Raw genomic sequence first — 25,744 nt, 5'->3', positions numbered from 1 at the left:
CACCCGAGCTAGTGGGTTCGAATCCAGCCTGTGCCCGCCAAACAATAATGATGGCTGCAACCAAGAAATAGCTGGGTGTTGTGGCAGGCGCCTATAGTCCCAGCTACTTGGGAGGCAGAGGCAGAAGAATCGCTTGAGCCCAGGAATTGGAGGTTGCTGTGAGCTGTGATGCCATGGCACTCTATCCAGGGTAACAGCTTGAGGCTCTGTCTCAAAAAAAAAAAAAAATTTAGAATCATAGGATGGCGCCTGTGGCTCAAAGGAGTTAGAGCGCTGGCCCCATATGCCGGAAGTGGCGGGTTCAACCCAGCCCTGGGCAAAAAAACTGCAAAAAAAAAAAAAAATTTAGAATAATAATTTGTTTCAATATATAATAAAAATAGAAACAACCCCATTTTGCTTAAAACTGATTTTAAATAAAAATTTCTAATCACTTTGAAGAATATTTATATTAACAAATAAGCTCCATTTCATTTTACCTGAGATTGATCTTGAGAAGGTGGGGTAAGGTGAGACACATCTGTGGTTGGAACTGATATAACATTATTTGGATAATCCAACAGATAAGAAACAACATTAGTATGGCCACCCTTTGCAGCTTCAATGAGCATTGTTGAGCCATCCTGAGGAAGAATTGATACCATAATTAATTCTTTGTAAATTTCTTCTTCTAATCTAATTGATACACACACACATTTAGTTTCTTAGTAGCTCACATAAGATCAAAACTCACTTAAAGAGTAATAAATACTAAGCACTAAGGCAGTGGTTCTCAACCTTCCTAATGCCGTGACCCTTTAATACAGTTCCTCATGTTGTGGTGACCCCACATAAAAAATTTAATACAGTTCCTCATGTTGTGGTGACCCCAACTATAAAATTATTTTCGTTGCTACTGTAGCATGGCAAGTGTATGCATTGGTACATGTGGAACCTAGAAAGTCAACTCAAAAACAATCTCACACCAAAGAATTTAAAGAATAAAATAAAATCTTTGCTACTGTAGCAATGAAAATAATTTAATAGTTGGGGGTCACCACAACATGAGGAACTGTATTAAAGGGTCACAGCATTAATAAGGTTGAGAACCACTGCACTAAGGATCAGACATCAATAGTTAATTTTTTTATATTTTATTTTATTTTATTTTTTGAGACAGGGTCTCCCTCTGTTGTCCAGGCTGGAGGACAGTGGTCTATTTTTACATATTTTTATAATAATACAAATTATTTATTTATTTATTTTTAAGTAGAATACCTTGAGTCGATGAGTAGGGTCAGCCCCATGAGCCAAGAGTAGCTCAACAACAGCCAGATGGCCACCTGCACAGGCCAGTGACACCACAGTATGGTCATTATTGGCTGTAGCCCTATTCACATTGGCACCTTTGAAGAAAAATAAAACACTAGTCTTAGCAAAGGTTGAAATCAAGACAATATCATTTTAAAGATTTTGAAGTATAACACAGATATAATAAAGTACACAAATAGTGTTATCATTAGAAAATGTTTTACAAAGTGAACACATTTGTGTAACCAGCACCCAGATTAAGAAACAGAACATTATCCACATACCAGAAGCCCCATCTGTGTCCCCGTTCAGTCACCCGACCCCACCAATGATAACTACTACCCTGACTTCCAAACTGGTTTTAGTTTTTGAATTTTGTATGAATGGCACCATACAATGCACTCTTTTGTGTACATCTGCCTTCTTTCACTCAATGTTATATTGTGAGATTCATCCACATTGTTGCACGTAGTTGTACTTCATTCATTCAATGTCACTTTTAAAATGGAAAATCTAGAAGGCTAAGATTAATGAATATATACAGGTTAATGAAAGTATCAAATACACGTAACTCTCAAAGTATTCCCAAGATTTTTCTTTTCTTTTTTTTTTTTTCTTTGAGACAGAGCCTCAAGCTATCGCCCTGGGTAGAGTGCCGTGGCATCACAGCTCATAGCAACCTCCAACTTCTGGGCTTAAGCGATTCTCTTGCCTCAGCCTCTCAAGTAGCTGGGACAACAGACACCTGCCACAATGCTTGGTTGTTTTTGGGGTTGTAGTTGTCATTGTTGTTTGGCAGGCCCGGGCTGGATTCGAACACACCATCTCTGGTATACGTGGCTGGTGCCTTAGTTGCTTGGGCTACAGGCACCAAGCCAACATTTTTTATCTACTAGAAAGTGGCAATATAGCCAGGTCTCAAAGTAGAGAAAACAGGTTTGTTTTTGTTTGTTTGTTTTTTGAGACAGAGTCTCACTTTGTCACCCTCAGTAGAGTACTGTGCCATCACAGCTCACAGCAGCCTCGAACTCTTGGGCTCAAGTGATTCTCTTGTCTCAGCCTCCTAAGTAGCTGGGACTACAAGGTCTGCCACAATGTCCAGCTATTTTTTGTTGCAGTTGTCATTGTTGGTTAGCTGGCCTGGGCCGGGTTTGAACCCACCAACTTCAGTGTATGTGGCTGGCGCGGTAACCACTGTGCTATGGACGCCGAGCCTAAAAATAGATTTTTTAAAATAGATTTTTTTAAAAGCAACATTTAAGGGAAACATGATTCTTTATACTGTGTATTTGAAGAGTCTGGGGAGCCTGGATATGAAGACAATACAGAAGGTTATCCAAATATGTTAGCTGAAAGCTGTAACTTGTTTAGTAGCTCTGTATAATATGACCTAAAAAGAAAGTTAATGCAAAAATCTCTTAACTTCTTTTTCAGTGAATTATTTTTGACCCTTGTAAAAAGAAAATGGTTTTTAGTTTAGCTACCTTTAACAATCAAAAGGTCTCAACTAGAAAGTTAAGACTATAGAAATATTCATCCTTCCTTTTTCCTTAATTCAACTTACGAAAAATAAGCCAATGTTATTATTAATTTATTTCAGTTTCAGAAAATATCCAACTGAACCTAATCCTAACTTGCTTAAAAGAATCTTTTGGGAGTGGTGCCTGTAGCTCAAGCAGCTAAGGTGCCAGCCACAACACCAGAGCTGGTGGGTTCAAATCCAGCCTGGCCTGCCAAACAACATGACAACTAAAACCCCAAAACAACCAGGCATTATGGCAGGTGCCTGTAGTCCCAGCTACTTGGGAGGCTGAGGCAAGAGAATCGCCCAGGAGTTGGAGGTTGCTGTGAGCTATGATGTCACGGCACGCTACCCAGGGTGATAGCTTGAGGCACTCTACCCAGGGCGATAGCTTGAGGCTCTGTCTCAAAAAAAAAAAAAAAAAAAAAAAAGTATCTTTTGAGAAGGAGAAGACACAGCAATGAACACCCTTACGTTAGCAGCATGGGGTTATTTTAGATGATGGGATTATTTAGTCTAGAAAGGATAAAATCAATGTGTTCCGATCCCTGACGAACCTGATTATATTCTTAGCAGGTTGTTGTTGGATATGATTTAGTTTCCTTTGTAGCAAAGAAACATAAAAGAACTCCAAGGGTTATCCATCTATTTATTGATTCTGTGTGGTCACAGTAAGTAGCTTTTACAGACTATGTTATAGAACTTTATGTAAAGATATGTCTTACTTAGCAGCAAAATGTGATATAAATAAAATAACCCAACGTTATCTTATTAAAGAAGAAAACAAGGTGGCATCTGTGGCTCAAAGAAGTAGGGCGCCGGCCCCATATGCTAGAGGTAGTAGGTTCAAACCCAGTCCCAGCCAAAAACTGCAAAAAAAAAAAACAGGGTGGCACCTGTGGCTCAAAGGAGTAGGGCGCTGGCCCCATATGCCGGAGGTGGTGGGTTCAAACCCAGCCCCAGCCAAAACTACAAAAAAAAAGGAAGAAAACAAGTATATTTAAAATGATATACCATTTAAAATTATATCACCCTACATTTTTTAATGTCACAAGATGTCAGAATTCCATTGAAATATAAATATAAAATTTTCATTTTAATAACATGGCACCACCTGAGTGATCTTCCTCGCATTTTTGTCATCCTTTCCTAGAGGTACATAGATGTCAGTGTACCTCTGACACTATACAAAGAGCTGAACACAATGGAATTGCTGACATTACCATTTTTGATCTATAAATGACATTTATATGCTCTGACAAGAAGAGCATATAAACAACGATTTTATTGGTTCAACCTAATATTTGGTTCATCAGCATTTCACTTTTCCACAGTAAACAGTTTTAAACAAATCATTCAACCATCAGCTAACATTCTTTGCCTAAATATATTCTTCTAATAATAGAATTTCTAAAGGAATATAAAAATAGTAAGACTGTTATAAACTCAGTTAATTCAACTGTACCAAAAACAAGCACCATAGCAGCAAACGTTCTGTTTTCCACCCTCATCTCTAGCAGAACTGGCTTATGATTAAGTGTTAAACATCTACTTGAGCATAGCTGGACATTTTACATTTGAATTTTCCAACTTTGGGGAACAACCATATGCTAGTTAGTTGATGAAAATTGAAACTCATAAACAAAACCCCAGTACATGCCTCACAAACTCTGTGCTTACTAAATAAAATACAACAAGAGACTAGAATACAATATTTGTACTGCAGATAAAGCAGCTTGCAATACTTAAGAAATTTTTTTCCAGAAACTATATGATCATTTGTACTTTCTTTACCTTTGCTAATAAGAAACTGCACAGTGCACAAATGACCAGCTCTTGCAGCTTTCATCAAAGGTGTCCTTCCACCTTCAGATTCATGCTCCTATTAAAGAAACAACAAAAAATCCATCAGTGCCAAGTGATTAACTACCTATTTTAAACACTTAGTTCTAATGATATGAGAAATAATGAGGATTTTGTTTTTAATTTTTTTTTCTAATTGCTTGAGGTACAGGGGAGTGAACCCAGGGCCTTGTGTAAACCCAAATAAAGATTTAATGTTTACTCAATACAGGCACTTAGACTACCTACCTCTATCCTTCCAATATATAAGATTTCCAGTCCACACTAGATGGTATAATATGTTTTCTTTATCTCTCTCTCTCTCTCTTTTGGAGACAGACTCTCATTCTGTTGCCCTGGGTAGAGTGCCAGGACATTATAGCTCATAGCAAACTTCTGAGTAGTACAAAGCCCAGCTAGTTTTTCCTTTTCTTTTATTTTCCTTCTTCTTCTTTTTTTTTTTTTTTATAGAGACAGAGTCTCACTTTATTGCCCTTAGTAAAGTGCCGTGGCATCACACAGCTCATAGCAACCTCCAACTCCTGGGCTTAGGCGATTCTCCTGTCTCAGCCTCCCAAGTAGCTGGGACTACAGGCATCCTCCACAATGCCCAGCTATTGTTTTGTTGCAGTTTAGCTGGGGCCAAGTTTGAACCCGCCACCCTCGGTATACGGGGCTGGAGCCCTACCCACTGAGCCACAGGTGCCACCCTGGAACTCCTGAGCTCAAACGATCCACCCGCCTCAGTCTTTTAGAGTGCTAGGATTACAGGCATGAGCCACTATGCCTGGCCTTAGATGGTATAACTTCTTAAGGGCAAGTACAGTTTTGTATATAAAACAATAACCATTGGGCAGCGCCTGTGGCTCAAAGGAGTGGGGCGCTGGTCCCATATGCTGGAGGTGGTGGGCTCAAGCCCAGCCCTGGCCAAAACTGGAAAAAAACAACAACAACAGGGTGGCGCCTGTGGCTCAGTGAGCAGGGCGCCGGCCCCATACACTGAGGGTGGCGAGTTCAAACCCAGCCCCAGCCAAAACTGCAACAACAACAAAAAAAATAGCTGGGGGTTGTGGCGGGCGCCTGTAGTCCCAGCTACTCGGGAGACTGAGGCAGGAGAATTGCCTAAGCCCAGGAGCTGGAGGTTGCTGTGAGCTGTGTGATGCCACGGCACTCTACCGAGGGCAATTAAGTGAAACTCTGTCTCTACAAAAACAACAACAAAAAACAATAACCATTGAAGTTTGATTCCTAAAAGAGAAAAAACTGCACTCTAATTCTCAACTTAAAAAGATGTTTTCCTAAGTATTCATCTGAACTATGAAAAGGAACCTTAGTGAAGGGAGGTGATTAGAAGGATCTTGATCCTATGTATCAGAAGCCAATAAGCACTCTGTCATAAAGGATAAAAACAAATCCCTACAGAAAAATACTATGGTATTTGAACAGTAAAGGAAAAAGAAAATAGACCAATGGGTAGATATTTTTTTAAGTAGAAATTAAATACCTAAATCAAAGGCAAAAGGCACCGTCTCATGATAGCACGTATTATTACTTTCTAGGAATTTGGCCAGTAAAAGGAATAAATGATAAAAACAGCTTCTAACCATGCCACGTATAAAAATGCCACTAAAAGGAGCTTGCTTGTATGGTAAGTAGCACTATTAGTTGGGAAAATTGTGAACAAATTATATTCATCTACATATTAAAATGTAGCTGATACATTACTTCCATGAAAAGTTCTCTTAGCTGTCCCCTCTTTCACTATGTATACAAACAAATTTCTGTTGTACTGGTTCTCTTCTGTTACTACTTGATAAAGGATGATGATTAAGTTAAGGCTTTATTTCAGCTCTATCCTTCTAAATACCTCAGAAAATCCTTCAGGTGCCACACAGTCTACTTAAAAATAGATGCTCTCACAACAGAATGCAATTTAGATTACCTATATAACTATACACGCTCTATAATTCAGGCAAAATAACAATAAAATCTAAGAGTAGAGATTGTCAATCCAACAGAAATTTGACAGATGATAGAAACTCCACTCTAAAAAGTTTTTTAAAATTCTGTATAGTGTAGTATTACTCAATCACCTATAAAACTTAGTTTATGCTTTGACTTTTTGTTATACACGTTAATTAGACAACAATCTTTATTAACTCCAGGATATGGAAAAAATGTGTAACTATAAATAATGTCAAAATAATCTGGCTTTTGAATAGATCTTGAACTCATTTTCTTTTTTTTTTGTAGAGACAGAGTTTCACTTTATTGCCCTCGGTAGAGTGCCGTGGCGTCACACAGCTCACAGCAACCTCCAACTCCTGGGCTTAGGCGATTCTCCTGCCCCAGCCTCCCGCGTAGCTGGGACTACAGGCGCCCGCCACAACACCCGGCTATTTTTTTGTTGCAGTTTGGCCGGGGCTGGGTTTGAACCCGCCACCCTCGGTATATGGGGCTGGCGCCCTGCTCACTGAGCCACAGGCGCCACCCTGAACTCATTTTCAAATGTAAGTAAATCTAACATTCTGGCAATTTACTTCAAACAAAACAGAATATATGCCATGATGACATTACTCAGAAAGACCTAGAAAGTTGTCCAGTTTTTCTATACAACTAATTTCTGAATTATCATTATAATCAATTATATGCTGGAAATACAAGGTGGACATAAAGTTCATGTGCAATTTAAAGTTGCAACTACTTTAAATAACACAGAAACTTTATGCCTACCCTGTAAAATTGTCCCTGTAACAACTTATTTCCCCTCCTGCCTGGGTCACTCTTCCTATTATTGACTTAGAGCTCTATGAACTTCTCCTTCATAAACTACAGTGATGTATTAGTTTGTGACTCCTCCTCAAAACCGTAAGCTCCTTGAGAGCAACAATCATATCCTTTTTTTTTTTTTTTGAGACAGAGTCTCACGATGTCACCCTCAATAGCATGCTGTACTGTCACGGCTCACAGCAACCTCGAACTCTTGGGCTTAAGCGATTCTCTTACCTCAGCCTCCCAAGTAGCTGGGACTACAGTCATCCGCCACAATGCCTGGTTATTTTTTTGTTATTGTTGCAGTCATTTAGCTGGCCCAGGCTGGATTCGAACCCACCACCCTCAGTGTATATGGCTGGCATCATAACCATTGTGCTACAGGTGCCGAGCCATCATATCCATTTTTGTTCACCATTGTATACCTAATGTCTAAAACAACGAAGTGATTGATTAGTTTACCAAGCAGGAAACTAAACATAAATGACCTCTCAAATCTCCCCTCTCATAGTACTGAGGTTTGAAGTTTTTATTTTTGACTAGGTAAATAAAAGTAAATTAAACATGAAATTAAGATAGTAGCTACATTTGAAAGAAAGACACTGATTATCTGCCCTTGATAATATGTTATTACTAAAACATGGGTGGACAATATTAACGTCACTTTTCCTTTCTTTCTCTTTTGCTCTTTCTTATCTCTTAAGCCTCGCAGGGACACTCACCAACATCATTAGATCTCATAAGTAATAATACAGACTAAAGATTTTAAAAGCCTTCATCAGAACAAACTTATAAAAATAAATTGTGTACATATATAAAGTATTACCATAACTGTTAACAGACAAGAAATCAGAAAGTATAGTCCCAAAATCCTCACTCTTAGTCCAGTTTCAAAATTCAATACACTAATAAAATTCCTGAAATAAAAGGTATGAAAAGCTACCTAATTTTATTTTCCTCCCTATAAATAACTCATTCATTTGGTTTTGAACAGTACAGTTACATTTGTGAAAATACTTGATAAAACAATGCTACATCTTTATAATGTATTTGATAATATTTTATATGCTAAAATTAATAATGTATATTCACAATATATAACATTTTCCCAAAGCATCTACTAAATCCTTCTTTTAAAATAGGAATCAAATTTATATACACTGTACTATTTATCAATTTAGACTTATTTGTACAGCCAATATTTGCTCAAGACCAATAAAATTTTAGGATATAAATTATTTCTGATTTTTCCCATCATAAATATAGGAAATTATTTTCCAAGGCTACAAACTTAGATATTGTGTGATTTAATGTTTCTTTTTATGTTCTTAGGAGTAGCTAAAATAAATAATATAGGAATTATTCTTCGAAAATTTGGTAAAATTCACTTATACATCGATCTGGAACCTTTATCCTCACTGGATGTACAATTTTAAACTACTGATTCAATTTGTAATACATAAGGTTATCGTTCCGTTGAGTTTCCCATTCTAGAGTCAATTTTGATAACTCAGATATGTATAGCAAAAGTCGGTATTCATTTTATCTGAGTATTCAAACTTATTAATAGTTCTTATGCTCACCTTATGAATTTTATAGATTTCTATCATATCAAATTGTTGTAACTCCCTTTAAGTTTGTATTGTTTATCTGTGCCGCCTTCTCCCTAAAGAAATCAGTCTTGCTTATTTTATCTATTTTAATAATCTTTTTTTGAAAACTAAAAGAATTTTGCTCTTTATCCTTCTATTTTCTTTATCTTTTTTATTGTTTTCTATTGTATTAACTTTCCCCCCAAAAAAATATTAATGGGGTACAAATGTTTTAGTTTACTTGGATCATTTTTGTGATGCTTGAATCCTAGCTTAAAGGGGTGTGCTTATCACCCAAATAGTGTTCAAAGTACCTATTAGGTAGGTTTTTCCTCTCCCCTTTCCCCCCCATCCCTCCCAGTTGATTTCCACTGAGTTTTACTTCCCTCTGTGCACATGTATGCTCATGGGTTACTTCCAATTTAATAGTGAGTACATGTGGTATTTGTTTTTCCCTTTTTTTTTTTTTGCAGTTTTTGGATGGGGCTGGGTTTGAACCCACCACCTCCAGCATATGGGGTCGGCGCACTACTCCTTTGAGCCACAGGCAACACCCCATGTTTTTCCCTTCTTGAGATACTTAATTTAGGAGAATGGTCTCCAATTCCATCCAGACTGTTGTAAAAGGCCTTAGTTCATCATTTTTTATGGCTTTATACCATAAGTGAAATATGGTACACTCCATTGTATACCATCTTTCATTAATCCACTCATAACTTTATGAGCACTTGAGTTGTTTCCACATCTTTGCAATTATGAATTGTGCTGCAGTGAAATTTTGAATGCAGGTGTCTTTTTGAAGAAAAGTCTTCTTTTCCTTTGGGTAAATACCCAGTATTGAGATTGCTGGATTAAATGGTAGGTCTTTTAGTTTTCTGAGGAATTTCCATACTGTTTTTTCCATAGAGGTTGTACTAATTTGCAGTGCCACCAACAGTGTATATGCACTCTTTTCTCTCTGTATCCACACCAGCAACTATTTTTTATTAACGTTTTTTTGAGACAGAGTCTCACTCTCTGTCACCCAGGCTAGAGTGCGGGGCATCCTGGAGTCAAGTGATCTTCTTGCCTCAGCCTCCCAAGTAGCTGGGACTACAGGCGCCCGCCACAATGCCCATCTAGTTTTTCTATTTTTAATAGGGATGAAGCCTCACTCTTGCTCAGGCTGGTCTAGAACTCCTGAGCTTAAGCAATCCACCTGCCTCTAGAGTACTGGGATTACAGCTGTGAGCCACCACGCCCAGCCCTGTTTTCTTGACTTTTAAATAAAATTCATTCTGACTGAGGTAAGGTGATATGGCATTGTAGTTTAAATTTGCATTTCCCTGATGATAGGTGACATTGAGCACTTTTTCTTTTTCTTTTTTTTTTTTGAGACAGAGCCTCAAGCTATTGCCCTCGGTAGAGTGCTATAACATCACAGCTCACAGATACCTCTAACTCCTGGGCTTAAGCAATTCTCTTGCCTCAGCCTCCCAAGTAGTTGGGAATACAGGTGCCCGCCACAATGCCCAGCTATTTTTTGGTTGTAGTTGTCATTGTTGTTTGGCAGGCCTGGGCTAGATTCGAACCCACCAGCTCTGGTGCATGTGGCTGGCACCTTAGCTGCTTGAGCTATAGGCATCGAGCCTACATTGAGCATTTTTTCAAGTTTATTGGCCATTTGTCTTTCTTCTTTTGAGAACCTTCTGTTCATGTCTTTTGCCCACTTTTTCTTGCTAATTTGCTTAAGTTCTTTATAAATTCTGGTTATTAGCCCTTTATGGAATGTGTAACTTGGGAATATTTTCTCTCAATAGAGTCTATTTGCTCTATTGACTGTTTCCTTTGTTGTGCTGAAGATTTTACTTTAATCAAATTCCATCTATTTTATTGTATTAACTTTTGCTTTTATCTTTATTATTTCCTTCTTTCTTTGTGCTGTTGTTCTCTTATTAGTTTCATTTACTTTCATTTTTTTAAGTTCTAATATATTTATGTATAAAGCTATAATTTCCTTTCTAAGGAACACTTTAGCTCTACTCTCCCCACCTCTCCCAAGTTTGGAAATGTAGTGTTTTTGTGGTAATTCAGTTTCTCCTTTATAATTTTTCCAAATGCCTCTTAACCTCCTGGATTATGTAAATATATCTTTCTTCAAATTTCCAAATTTATAGACTTAAAAAATATTTTATTGTTGATTTGTAATTTTAAAGATCAGAAAATATAGCCCATATATATGATAGGAGTCTGGGAGCTTCTCAGCTCTTTTTTTGAGGCCTAAAACATGGACAACTTTTATAAATGTTCCATGTATTAGAAAAGAATATAAAGTATATTTATTGGAAGTAGAATGTTATCTCTCTATAAGAGAAAACTTAATTTTCTGTTTTGAACATTTGTTTTTATCTGATACATCAGTTTCATAAGGAAGTGTGTGAAAAAAATCCTACCATTACAAATGCAGATTTGCCATTGTACTCAATTCTAATATGAAGCCAGTAGACAATCTAATACATATCCTCATAAGAGAAAAATTCAAATCAATTTAAGGTGGGAGCAGGGGATCCAGGGAGAAAGGAGGGGGATGGGGTTGGGGGATTAAGGTGTATGGCACAACTTTTGGGGACATGACCCAATTGTAAGAGGGACTTTACCTAACAAATACACTCAGTGTAACCTAATTCTTTGTAACCTCAATGAACCCCAAACAATTTAAAAAAAATGCAGATCTGGCTATTTTCCTTGTACTTTTGCAGTTTTCTATTTTATTTGGAAGATAAGATTGCCAGTTACTGATTAGTAACTAATTATAATATCAGCTGGAGGAGTATTTCTAAAAATTTTTTAAGTCAAAAATTTCTATTTTTGACTTAAAATTCCATTTTGTCTGAATAATATTGTCTTATATAAATTTGTCCATCACTCTGTCAACCTTTTCCTGTCATTTTGCTTTAGGTTTATCTATTGCAAGCAGCATTTACTAGATTTTAGTTACAAATCTAATTCAAGTCTCTGATTTAACAATGGAGTTTTGATAGCTTTGTATTTGGCCTGAATACTGATATATTTTCCTAAAATTAATCTTTTAAAAATTATTCAGTACTTTCTCCTCCTCCTCCTGAACAAAAGGACTCTATTATGCCTTTTTAACTCTCTAATGTATCTTTCTAAATTTTATACTATTGTCTAGAATTTTAGTACTACTAAAATTTTGGTTTTAAACATAAAAATTTAGGTTTTAAAACTCAACAATTTGTATTTATAATATGTTTTATTAAGTTTTTGCTTGTCACAGCTTCTTGTATCCCATATTTTCCTCAAGGCTTTAGTTTTCTAATTGATGTATGTATCTTTTAGTCATTCTTTCAGCAAGGGTCTAATGGTGGTAAGCTCGTTTATTTTTTGTAGGTTTGAAAATATGCTTCTTTTCCTTCTCTGAAATGGTAGTTGAGTATAGAATTCTATATTGTGTTATTTTATCTTGGTGTGAGAACATTACTTGCCATTTTCTTCTATGATTTATTATTATTGATGACAATGTCAAAAATTTGATGGTTGCTCTTTTGTAGATAACGTATTTTCTTCCTCTGGTAGCTTTGAAGGTATTTTTCCTTGCCTTTAAAATTCTACAGTTTCATTTGTTCTGCTTAGTTATTGATACAAGTTTTCAGTCAAACATTCATGTCAATTCTAGAAAATTTTCTACTATTATCTTCTTTAAACCTTTCCTCTTTCTTCCATTTCAGTCCTTTCATTCAGAACTTCTAATAGATGCATGGTAGAGCTTCTTAATCTATCCTTTTTTTCTCAATTTCTCTTTCGTATTTTCTATCAATTTTACGTTATGCTGTATTATTTGTTTTATTGTCTCATTCATTAATTCGCCAATTTATTCAACTGTGTCCAATATACTGTTTTATCCTAAATATTGAGTCTTTCCCTCTCAAACTTTAATTTTATTTTATACCCTGTTCTTCACTTAATATTAGCCAAAAGGTCAAAAAAAAAAAAAAAAAAACCTGCCTATTCTTAATAAGCAATTATCAGCTTTTATTATCCCACATTGTTTTTTGGCTATTAATCATAGTTTAAAATGAACATGTTTAAAAATCTCAGAATTAAAATTTTTTGTTTCAATTTCCTCTGGTGTATATTCTCCTTTCCTGCTTTTTGCCTTCTTACATTTTGACTCTCTCTTGACAAGGATTTGTGCTTCAGCATTGTAATTTTTATATTTGAGAAAGCTCATTTTGCATGGGAGATATTTTGTTTGTTTTCTCCATCTACAAATGTATTCCTTATCAGATGGTTTAGAAGTTGCCTCAGTCTGGCTCTTTGAGCCTGTTTCAGAAGTAGGATTTCCACTTTGGGAGGCCGAAGTGAGCAGATTGCCTGAGCTCAGGAGTTTGAGACCAGCTAGAGTGAGACCCTGTCTAAAAATAGCCAGGTGTCACAGCAGACGCCTGTAGTGCCAACTACTTGGGAGGCTGAGGCCAGAGGATCACTTGTGCCCAGAAGTTTGAGGTTGCTTTGAGCTATGACACCACCGCAATCTACTGAGGGGAACAAAGTGAGACTCTGTCTCAATTAAAAACAAACAAACAACAAAAAAAAAGTAGGTCTTCCACTGGCAACTTAAGGTTCATGTCCCATAGAGATTCTGCAATTCTGTTTCTAAAATCAAAGAATGATGTCCTACAAGTTTTTAGTTACACTGCTATCTTTGCTTCCTACAACAATTTGCTAATTTTTAACTGTAATCCTAGACAGTTGCTTCAGTTTTTTTCCCATCTTGGTTCACAAATAGGACACTATTGTTCCAGTTCCTTGCTACATTCGAGTAGACTAATCTATTTGCCTGCTATAATGTGAGATGTATTCAATCCTTATCTTCCTATACAAGTTAAAATACCAGCCCCTATTGCCCATTGTTTTAGCCTTAATTCTCTTCGGGTCCAGCTTCAGTTTCATTTCTAGTCCACAGAGATCTTTTGTTTCTGGAAGGCACAACTACATATTTTTAGATTCATTTTTTTCCCCCATACTTTATATGTAATTTCTATTATTTGTATTTGAAATGGTAAAGCAGAGGTTTCCAAATAAAGTAGCAGCTCCACAGTTGACCACCTCCCTACATTGACCACCTCCTTAAATTGACCTAATTTTCTTATACAAGACATGCGCTACTTGTATATATTATTATAGTTGTCCTAATTCTTTTGTTGACTACTTCCATATGTTGACCAGTTTGTTATAGTCCCTTAGGTGGTCAACTTACAGAGTTCTAATGTATACTAAAATTACCACCTTCTTGGTTAGAAGTCATTTGTACTTAAACAACCTTGAGATACCTAAAAATAACTCATTCAAAACACAATAACCTAGAAAGAGAGAACATGGCCTTTAAAAGAAACATGTATTAGGAGTTTTATGTATTTCAGATAGTTTCAGATAAAGAAAAAATTAACAAGTTTCCCAGTTTTAAGTAGTAAAATCTAGAAATATGCATATATGTTACTCCTTAATAAAAAGTTAGTATTAAAAATGTGACAAGTTAGCCAGGCATGGCAGCTTATACCTATAATCCTAGCACTTTAAAGTGGAGGTCAAGATGGGAGGATCATTTGAGCTCAGGAATTTGAGACCAGCCTGAGGAAGATTGAGAACCCAGTCTCTACTAAAAAATATAAAAATGAGCTGGACATGGTGGCACATGTCTATACTCCTAGCTGCTTGGGAAGCTGAGGAAGGACTGCTCACTTGCGCCCAAGGCTCTGAAGTTGCAATAAGCTATGATGACAGCACTGTACTCTATCCTGGGCAACAAAGAGAGACCTTATGTCCAAAAAACAAACAAACAAAAAAGTGAGAGGTCATATTTAAAATTTTTTTTATTCTTTCCAGTCTCACTCTTGTCATCCAGGCATCATCATAGCTTATTGCAATTTCAAAATCCTGGTTTCAAGCAATCTTCTTGCCTCAACCTTTAGAGTAGCAGGGACAACAAGCTCATATCACCATGCCTGGGTAATTTTTCTATTTTTTGCAGACAAATCTTGCTCTTGGCTCAGTCCAGTCTCCAACTCCTGGCCTCAGGTAATCCTCCTGTCTTGGCTTCCTCCCATACAGTGTTAGGATTATAAGCATGAGCCTGGCCTCCACATTTAAAGTTTATTAAGGTAAGCCAATCACTAACAGTTGAAAGATACTGATAAACAGATAATTAGAGCTCATAACGTCCTAAAGACTTATTTACCAAAAATACACTGCAAAATTCTAGTTCTAATGAATGAATACTATGAGGAGAAAAGGGTAAAAAAAAATTTTCTCTTTGGCTTTAGATAACAAAATTTAATTTTAAATGAAATTTATTTTCTTTAAAATAAGCTGATTTTCCTTAAAATCATAGCCACAGAATACCCAAGAAATAAACTTAAGAATTACAACTGTATCTCACAGAGGCAGCATCTTTTGGAGTTGGGGGGAAGATATTCTCTGGAGAAAATGACCAGATTCATAGGGAAAAGGAAGGAGACTATTTTATACAGTATTTACTACAGTATGTACTAGAGTAGTGGTTCTCAACCTTCCTAATGCCTCCTAATGCTGTGACCCTTTAATACAGTTCCTCATGTTGTGGTGATCCCCAACCATAAAATTATTTTTGTTGCTACTTCATAACTGTAATTTTGCTACTGTTACGAATTGTAATGTAAATATCTGATATGCAGGATGTATTTTCATGGTTATAAAGGGGTCACGACCCACAGGTTGAGAACGGCTATACTAGAGGATTCTGATACTCTCCCAATTGGGGGGTGGGGGGGATGTTCTTCCAACCCACCACTATGTTTTAATCAATTACCTTATTGATCTACTATTACTGATCAGATACATATCTCTCAGGAGTAATAAGGTGGCAAAAAGATTAAGAGGCACTATCCTAGGGCTTGTGTTTAATACATTTTCTAAAAGCCACAAGTAACAGAGAGAAAAACCAAGTTATTCAGTTTAGATGGAAGAAGAATGATCAACTATGAAGAAAAGATGAAACAAGAACCCAGCTCAACAATGATACAGAATAATCTGTATACATTCTAGCAATGTCTCAAAAGTGAAGCAGGGAGGACTTCTCATCAGAATCACTTGGGATATCAGTTAAAATGCAGACTCCCTATTTCAGGTCTACTGAATATAAACTTCTGAAAGTAGGGCCACAAACCTCATTATTTTTAAAACCCCAAATTTTGAAACTAGAGAGATTTACATTCACATTTCATTTAACAAATCCAAGGAGAAAGAAATACTTCATCTGAAATAACACTTAGCTTTACATTCTTGATAGCCTACAGTATAATGCATGAGTAAAAGATCCTATTTTCACATGATTACTTTGTGAAATAAATTTGTATACTTAGTTCAAAATAAAATACAACAGCTTATCATTCGATAAGCCAATAATGAAGACACTTAATACGCACAATGATTATGAATGTCTTGGTACTGAAAAATGTATTTTAGAGGGCCCAAGTTATTTGTGATCCAATCACAATTTATCCCTAATTTAAATATTAAGAGCTGTTCCTGAATTTAGACAAATATCTCTCGATTATAATTCACATTAAATTTGTTTTATTATAAAACTACCATGCACAAATTTCATTCACACATTTTTCTCCAATGTTTCTTATGAATATTCACCTTCCTAAAAACCAATTTCGGAATGAAATAATATGAGACAGTTTTAAGAGGAAAATTTTAAACTTTTAGCTTATAGAAATTAGGACATGAACAGCAAATGTTTCACTAACCTAATTTTTTGTCTATCTGAGGATTATATAAAAACAATTCAATATATCATCCTAAATCTGAGTTTCAGATTTTTGATGAACAAAGTTAAATGTAAAGAACTTTATAATTGAGACTTTCTCTTTAGGGTATCCTAACTCTCCCAATAAAGGAGAACGCAAAATAACTATTTATTTTTTTTAATTAATTATTTTTTATTAAATCATAACTTTGTACACTGATGCATTTATGGGGTTCAGGGTACTGCTTCGATATATAATGTGAAATGTTTACACTGAACTAAGTAACACATCCATCACAATTATACTTATTTCTTAACCAAAATAACTATTTAAATAAGAAAATCTATTTTTGCCTAAGAGATTTTTTAAAGAATGTCATTTAGAAAGAATACTAAGGAAACAAACTACTAGTAAAGCAAATATCTTTTTATTGGGACTTCTTAATTTTTTTCAATTGAAGAGTATTTCCTTTGTCACCCAGCTGGGTCCTGGAACATGCTGCCTAGAATTCAGATATCCAAAGTTCTGGTTACCTAAAACATCTATTCTTTATGTAGTAGCTTACAAGCATCAAAGGCCACCCTCACCTGATGCTTGGCCGGATCTATGCCCTCCAAAATAGTCTTCATGTCCTCCTGCTTGTCCTGCGAAAGGAAAAAGAAGAACTCACGGATCTTATTCCAAAAACAAAAATCACACTTGGCCATGAAGACCTTGTGATTGGTACTTCAGATGATGGGCTTTGTTAACTCAGGATCTTCAAGTAAAAATATTCTCATCTATAGAGACCATAATCTCATGAGCAAAGTATGAATTTTTTAAGGGTGTGATAATACGGTCTTCTACCAATAGAACTTCAATATAACCCTTAATATATACAGAAATAATCCTGTTGAATTATTTGAACTCATGCCTTTGTTTTAAATTACAACTAAAGCCACAAAAACAAGAACAAAACTTAAAAATATCTAGCCAAGGAAAATAATAAAATCAAGAGATCTGGGAATATCAAAAGTTGGGGGGGAATATTGCAAGATAACGAAATAGTTACATAGCTTTTCACCCATTATAAATGTATTTAGTGCTCATGTTTTTCAATTAAAACAAGAATCTTCAAAGAACTTGAGAGATGAAATATCTGTATTTTCTCTGATCTAGATTCTTGATAGAGAGAAACTAGCTGATGATAAGACAGTGATACAATTGAGGAAACAGTAACAAGTCTTTTAAATCATTGACCAGAGTCAACTAAGTCTCCCAGATAAAAGAAATGTGATCTAAGTCACTCCAATTTCCCACCTAACTGATATGCTTACCTTAAGGGGAGAACTGTTCCTGAGATATAGATTTGTTAAGAAAGTATCCAGAGACAACAACTGTTTAGACTCAGTTCTTTTCCATGCCAACCGCCCCCTACCCATATTCAACAAATAACAAGCCCCATTCAAATATCAACAATAAGCACAAAGTATCCAATATGGAACCTATTAAAAAGCTCCCATAAGGGCGGTGCCTGTAATCCTAGCTACTCATGAGGCTGAGGCAAGAGAATCACCTAAGCTCAAGAGCTACAGGTTGCTGTGAGCTGTGATGTCACAGCACTCTACCGAGGGCAACAAAATGAGACTATGTCTCTAAAAAAAACAAACAAGAAAAACCTCCCATAAAAACAAAGAAAGGATAAAATTTTAGTCAAATATTCTCCATTCTTTGAAATAAAGAGAATGTGGACTCTTTAAATAAACAGCTAAATGAAGTAATATAATAAGAGGAGAGTTAAAAGTTAGTGTGAGTACAAGAAACTAAATATAGGTTGAGCATCCCTAATCCAAAAATCTAAAATGCTCCAAAATCCAAAACTTTTTGAGTTGTCAACATGATGCTCAAAGGAAACTCTCACTGAAACATTTTAGATACTCAAATTAGCACCAGGTATATATACTGAAAATACTCCAAAATCCAAAAATATCCAAAATCTTAAACACTTCTAGACTCAAGCAGGTTCGGGGATACTCGACCTGCAATAATGAAACCATAAAAGCCACATTAGAAGAAGCAACAAGTACACAGAAAAAAATAGTGACCTAAACGACAAGCTTAAGAAAGATTCTGCAGAAGAAAAGGGTGAGAGAAAAAAAAAAAAGATATATATATATATGCATATATATAAAGATAATACAAACACAAATGAGGAAGAGTCAACACATAAATACTAAATACCCCCAAACAATATAACAGACTAGAAAAAGAAATGTTCAAAGATATAACAGAAGGAAACATTCCTGGGGGGACATGGGGGCCAGGGATAAGACCTAAGATCTTCAGATAGAGAAAATATTCACTGCTTTCCAGAAAAAAAAACAACATAATCAACAAAAGACACACTCTGATGAAATCCCAGATGTGTAAATTTAATAAAAGAATCTCAGGATAATCCAGGCAGAAAAAGGAGTCAAATATAATGGAGAGTAAGTCTAACAAGTTTGGGCAATATTTAGTTTCCAAAGATGGTAATGTAAAGGGTTTAGAATTTTGAGGGGGAAAAAAACAAGTGATTCAATAATTTTATATATAGCTACGTCTATTTATAAATTCAACATACAGTATTCTCAAAAATGCACACACTTGTAAACTCCTTTTTTGAGGAGAATAAATTCATATCAAAATACTAATACAAGCCAACCAGAAGATGAGTCAAAGAACTTAGGAACTAGGAAGTGATATAGTGTGAACAATTAGTAAGGCAAACACTGAATCCACCTAAATATAATATGGATAAATATATTTAAGTTTAAAAAACTGAGAAATACAGTCATAAAAAATGTAAATGTCATAACTATGAGAATGTTAAAATAATTCATAAAAGTTCTATGGTAGAAGATATATTAATCTTTGTCTTTCTGAATATAGTCAATACTGTCTGAATATTTGATTTTTTTAATCAATTTAAGTTGAAAATATTTCCAAATTTGCATTTAAATAATGTCACAACTCTTTTCTAGAAAGTAACTTTATTCCTGTGTTTTCTACAGTTCACTAAAGCTTTGGGAACAAATAAATATGGCTACTTTAAACAAAATAAGAAGTTTTTTTTAGGTAATACAAACATTAGGACTATGATCAAATGTTGGAAAATTAAATTCTTTCCCCATCCCTAAAAACTAGAAAAAAGGAAGGAGGAAAAGAGATACAGAAGAAATCTGTTCATGTTTGTGAGAATGTGGACAATCGGAAGGTCTCAAGTGTTAATAGAGGCGTAGACTGGTTCAGCATTTTTTAACAGTTTGGCAGTAGTTATCAAAATTTCAAATGTAGGCTTGGCTCCTGTAGCTTAGGAGTTAGGGTGCTGGCCACATACATGTGGGCTGGTGGATTCGAACCTGGCCCAGGCCTGCCAAACAACAATGACAACTACAACCACAACAACAAAAATTAGCCAGGCATTGTGGCGTGTGCCTGTAGTCCCAGCTGCTTTTTAGGGTGAGGGAAGAAAATCACTTAAGCCCAAGAGTTGGAGGTTGCTGTGAGCTGTGATGCCATAGCACTCTACCAAGGGCAACATAATCAGACTCTGTCTCAAAAAAAAAAAAAAAAAAAAAAAATTTTTTTTTTTTTTTTTTCAAATGTAGACCCCCACTGAAAACCAGGAATTTCACTTTCAGGAATTTATTCTTACAGATATATTCACTAAGGTATCAAAGATATATAAATGTAGCCCTAACAATATTTACTGCAGTACCATTTGTAGTATTTAAAAACTTTTACCAATTCAGATGTTTATGAGTAGACAAATGGTTAGTAAATTACATAGAATACTATGTACCTATGAAAAAGAATAAGAAATCTATAGGATCTGACATAGAAGGATATTATATAATATATATTGTATTACATATATGTGTTTAAAAGTATAGAAATGTCTAGAAAGATACATAATACATTGCTTAAATTTTTTTTTAATCTTATAAAAGCAGACTGGTTTACATTTGCTATTTTTCAAGATCTGATATAGAACAGAAACTGATACTTAAAATATTTTTCTGTCTCTTAAAACAAATCCATACCCTATCTCATTGAAAAGGAAATAAAAATTCCAGGAATAAGACTAGAGAGTGCTAATGTATCCATGTCCAAAGCTTGTAGTTTCTAACTGCTCAACAATTCTAGGAAAATATCCAATTAAGAGTTCATTCGGTTGGCAAAATAAAGTCCAAGGAAAACAACAAAGGTCAGAAAGATTACTTTATGTTCAGTGATGAAAGTCAGTGACAGACTATTATATTTTTAAAAGAACCAATTTCTTCATCAGTACAAAAGAGCTTCAATTTTTATTAAAATGTTAAAAATAATAAACCTTTAAAAGTCATGGTCAACACTACAAAGAAAAGCAGTATGGTAAAAATAAAAACTCTATTTCAGTAAGGAATGACAGAAAACAAAATTCTTTCAATGTATGTGATTTTTTTTTTAATCACATATACAAAAAATATCTCTGGAAAGATATAAGAAACAAATACTGACTGCCAATAGGGAAAGGAACTGACTACCCAGGATATATTTTCATACTTTGTGAATTTTGAACCATGTAAATGTATGACCTATTTAAAAATAAGAAAAAAATGTTTCAATTAATTATAAGCTTTTGTTCTCTTAGACAAAAATTAGGAAAATAGGCTCAGCGCCTGTAGCACAGTGGTTACGGTGCCAGCCACATACACCCAGGGTGTTGGGTTCAAACCCAGCCCAGGCCAGCTAAACAACAATGACAACTGCAACAAAAAATAGCCTAGCGTTGTGGTGGGCGCCTGTAGTCCCACCTACTTGGGAGGCTGAGGCAAGAGAACCGTTTTTTCTTTTTTTTGGGGGGGGGGTGGCAGGGCTGGGTTTGAACCCACCACCTCTGGCATAAGGCCGGAACCTTACTCCTTTGAGCCACTGGTGTCACCCTGGCAAGAGAATCGTTTAAACCCAAGAGTTTGAGGTTGCTGTAAGCTATAATGCCACAGCACTCTACCCTGGGCAACAAAGTGAGACTCTTTGTCTCAAAAAAAAAAAAAAAAATTAGGAAAATGGGCAAAGACTCCAACCCTGTATGGTTAAGTATGGCTCCCAACATACTTGTTCAGGTTGATTTTAATTATTTTCTTTGATCCAATTCATCTAAAGCAGATTCATTCGGGGCATAAAGAAAACAAGTTCTATCTCATGGCCCTGATTATCTAATCCCTCTACCATCGTTATCTCTAACGTGGTAAACATCTTAAAGTAAAATGGCATTCTAAATTCCTTGTTTTTCATTGAACATTGCTTACATACACCTGAAAACCAAAACTGAAAAACAATCCTAAACAAAGGAAATTTTAAAAGGTTTAAAGGCACACATTAAAGAGAACAGAATATAAATACAAGTTTATTATGCTCTTTATAATAAACTTTAACTGCAGGGGAAAAAAAGAATAAATTTATAGGGCGGCGCCTGTGGCTCAAGGAGTAGAGCACCGGCCCCATATACCAGGGGTGGCGTGTTCAAGCACGGCCCTGGCCAAAACTGCAAAAAAAAAAAAAGAATGAATTTATAATTGGATAGTTCTAAAAATAACTAGAAAAACTATATTGTTAACTAACTTTAGTATTCCACAAGAGCAGAGGAAATTGTTTACTTAAAATAAAAATTGCCAAATTTCTTGACAATATTTAAGTATGATAAAACACTGAGGAAAAAAGATTTAGGATGGAAGAAATAATTTAGCATTATAATGTCAAATTATAATGATGTACCCCTATCCAACTATGTATTTTAGGGATTAAAAACTTTTATCTATTAAAATAACCTGGAGCGGCGCCTGTGGCTCAAGGAGTAGGTCACCGGTCCCATATGCCAGAGGTGGCGGGTTCAATCCCAGCCCCGGCCAAAAACAAACAAACAAAAAAAAATAACCTATATCAAATTTTATAATAAGCAAAATCTGCTAATTTTTCATTGTAAATAACTCCCAAAATAACATGTTCAGGGTAATTTATTATGGGTTTAATATACACAGAGATTTTAAGAGATACAATAATTTATATAAAACATCACCATTATAAGTAATTATTATAATTACTTATAAGTAATGATTCATATGTTCAAAATTCATTTTCTTTTGATAAAGCTTTACACATCCTTGGGCTAATGAAAAGACCGTCAAATCTATCTAATGCCTCCATACATATAGCTGGGTTAATTTGTTCTTTAAAAATCATGAAATTAGATTTCTGCAGCCAGGTCATTAAAGATCATCTGGTCCAAACCCCACATAGAAAATGGAAAAAGAGGAAGAGGAGAGTCAATTATACTACGGTATATACCTCTTTCAGAAAGGAAAGGCCAAGGAGCTAGAGACAAGGAATACTTATTTACCTGATTTATATAGTTTCCCTCATTCCAACTTTAGCTTTGTTGGCATATATGTGTGAAGGTATATTTAACAGATGACAAACATTCTTTCTAATTTAATAAATGTATCACAGTTTTAATGCTGAAATCAACATGCCATGATGAAGAGATTCTACCATCTTCACAAACGGTTTGAAAAACACATTAACCATATCAAAACTTCTAAAGTGTTAGCCAACACAATGTTGCCACCTAAATGCAAGTGAGTAGCCACACTATCCTTAGGGACCTTGGAAACTGACTTGATGTAGTTGTTTTTCATTAACAAGAAACTACTTTCATTAACGAACCAACTATAACAATAAAATGGTTGGGCATGGATGCCAGGAAAATATGGACACCAAAGTAGGTCAAAATTCAAAGCAAGCAAGAGAAAGAAAGAAACAGAGTAGTGTTTTATAATCCAAATTATACTCTTAACTATGTAAGTTCTTCACCTTGAACTTGAGAATTCATAATGAAGGTGGGGGCTGAAGGAATGTGGTCAAGCCATAAGTGCTCTGACTTGAAGTAAATTACAGAGATGAAAACAAATATGAAACATTAAAATTGTTTTCTGTCTGATGCTTCTTGTTTTTGACTAGGACTTTTTCTTTCCTTCTGGCTTACAATGAAGCCTGAAATTAGAAATTTTAGTCATAGCCTTCAAACATCAAAATTATTATACTTTCCCATAATGTCTACATTTTCTTTTTGTTTTCAAAATTTTAAGAGAGGGGAAGTGAGAGGTCTCACTACATTGCCTAGGCTGGAATAGGGTTGCTATTCACAGGCGCAAACATAGCACACTGCAGCTTTAAACTCCTGGGCTCCAGCTATCTTCAGGCCACTCCCAGCATTTCTACATTTTCTATGAATAATATGGCTGTTTATACTCAGGAAAAGAAATAATATTAAAATTGAGGTATCTCTCCAAAGATAGCAAAAACATGGCATAGGTAATTTTTTTTTATTGCTGTCCAAGCCAATATATTAAAAGTTAAAATCAATAACATAAAATAACTCAAAAGAAGAAAAGGAAAAAACTACACACATGAGGTTATTAAACCTAACAGTATTTATAACAGTGAAAATTGAAAAGCAAGTTAAAAGTTCAATAATTGCACAAACAAATGATTATGGTTTACCAACCTTATGAAATATTGTGCAAAAGTCATAAATATATAGACTATGTAGCAAAATAAAGATTACGATAGAACATGGTGGAAAAAAAATAAAAAAAACTGAATTATATACTATGTCTATAATTATATATAAATATGGAAAGAAAAATTAGATCATCAAAGAGAAAAATACATAATTATGTTAGAATAACAGCACTTCCTCTGTACATGACAATTAAGGTATGTATTTATCTGAGCCATTTGTAATGTTACATTTTGAATGTAAATAAATATAGTAAATCCAAATAGTTATATCTGGTTATTCAAAGTAATTCTTCCAAGGAGCTAAATCATAAACACTCAATTTACTTAATTCCAGAAGACTATAAAGTATTTTTAAATATTTAATAACAAATTTTTAACTCAGTCAAAAATCAGTATGGTTTCTGTATTTTTTTTTTTTTTTTTTTTTTTTTTTTTTGGCCAGGGCTAGGTTTGAACCCACCACCTCTGGCATATGGGAGCGGCGCCCTACTCCTTGAGCCACAGGCGCCACCCAATGGTTTCTGTATATTATAGTACATTTATATTTATTTACTTATTTATTTTATTTTATTTTTTATTGGAGACAGAGTCTCACTTGGTTGCCCTGGGGTTGAGTGCTATGGTGTTTTAACTCAAAGCAACCTCAGAAACTCTTGGGCTCAAGTGATCCTCTTGCCTCAGCCTCCTGGTTAGCTGGGACTACAGGTGCCTGCTACAATGCCTGGCTATTTTTAGAGACAGGGTCTTGCTCTTGCTCAGGGCTGGTTTTGAACTCAAACCATGAGCTCAAGCAATCCACCCACCTTAGCCTCCCAGAGGGCTAAGATTATAGTACATTTAACAGATAGTTCCTCTTTATCCTATTTAATTTTTTCAGAAGAACTCTCAACAGGTTAAGAGAGTGACTTTGCTATAAAAAATGAAAAAAGGAAGAGAGACTCCAGATAAAAATTCAAGGGGCAAAAGTATCAAACTTTGCTTATAGTATCCAAGCTTTTATGCTATATTCTACTTTATTTCAAATGCTGAAATATTTCAATTCCTAATTTTTATAGATGATCTGAAATAGCTCTAAAAAATGAAAATATTATCTAGAAAAAAGTCAGAAGATTGAGATCTACCTAATATATCTGTCATAATTTTTAGACATAAAAAGTACACCTCTCAAAAATTTTAACTGATAGGGCAGATCATGATTAATAAGAGTGAATGATAATGTTATCATTACAATACTTAGCATTAGTAGAAAACAGCATAATAAAACTATGCATTTATTTTATTCAACAATTTTTTTCCAACAATGTTCTCAGAATTGGAACATTAGGAAGGCCTGTTATTGGAAATGATTT

The 25,744-nt window shown here is 35.1% G+C and overlaps 1 protein-coding gene across 11 annotated transcripts in view; it reads right to left on the bottom strand.

Moving 5' to 3' along the window:
• The window catches only part of ANKHD1 (ankyrin repeat and KH domain containing 1), a 170,632-nt gene that overhangs the window by 62,852 nt on the left and 82,036 nt on the right, over positions 1–25,744 (bottom strand). For 7 of the 11 annotated variants that reach the window (XM_053566458.1, XM_053566459.1, XM_053566461.1 and 4 more), the window contains exons 11-14: positions 17,399–17,455; positions 4,607–4,694; positions 1,258–1,385; positions 480–623 (exon numbers count right to left, since the gene is read on the bottom strand). In XM_053566458.1, coding sequence (XP_053422433.1) covers positions 480–623; positions 1,258–1,385; positions 4,607–4,694; positions 17,399–17,455 — 417 coding nt within the window. Of the gene's footprint in view, positions 1–479; positions 624–1,257; positions 1,386–4,606; positions 4,695–17,381; positions 17,456–25,744 lie in introns of those variants that run through there. The other 4 variants (XM_053566462.1, XM_053566467.1, XM_053566465.1 and 1 more) reach the window with 2 other exon arrangements.

This window comes from Nycticebus coucang, chromosome 17, assembly GCF_027406575.1.
Source record: "Nycticebus coucang isolate mNycCou1 chromosome 17, mNycCou1.pri, whole genome shotgun sequence".
Taxonomy (NCBI): Eukaryota; Metazoa; Chordata; class Mammalia; order Primates; family Lorisidae; genus Nycticebus; species Nycticebus coucang.
This window is presented reverse-complemented; position numbering and strand designations above follow the sequence as displayed.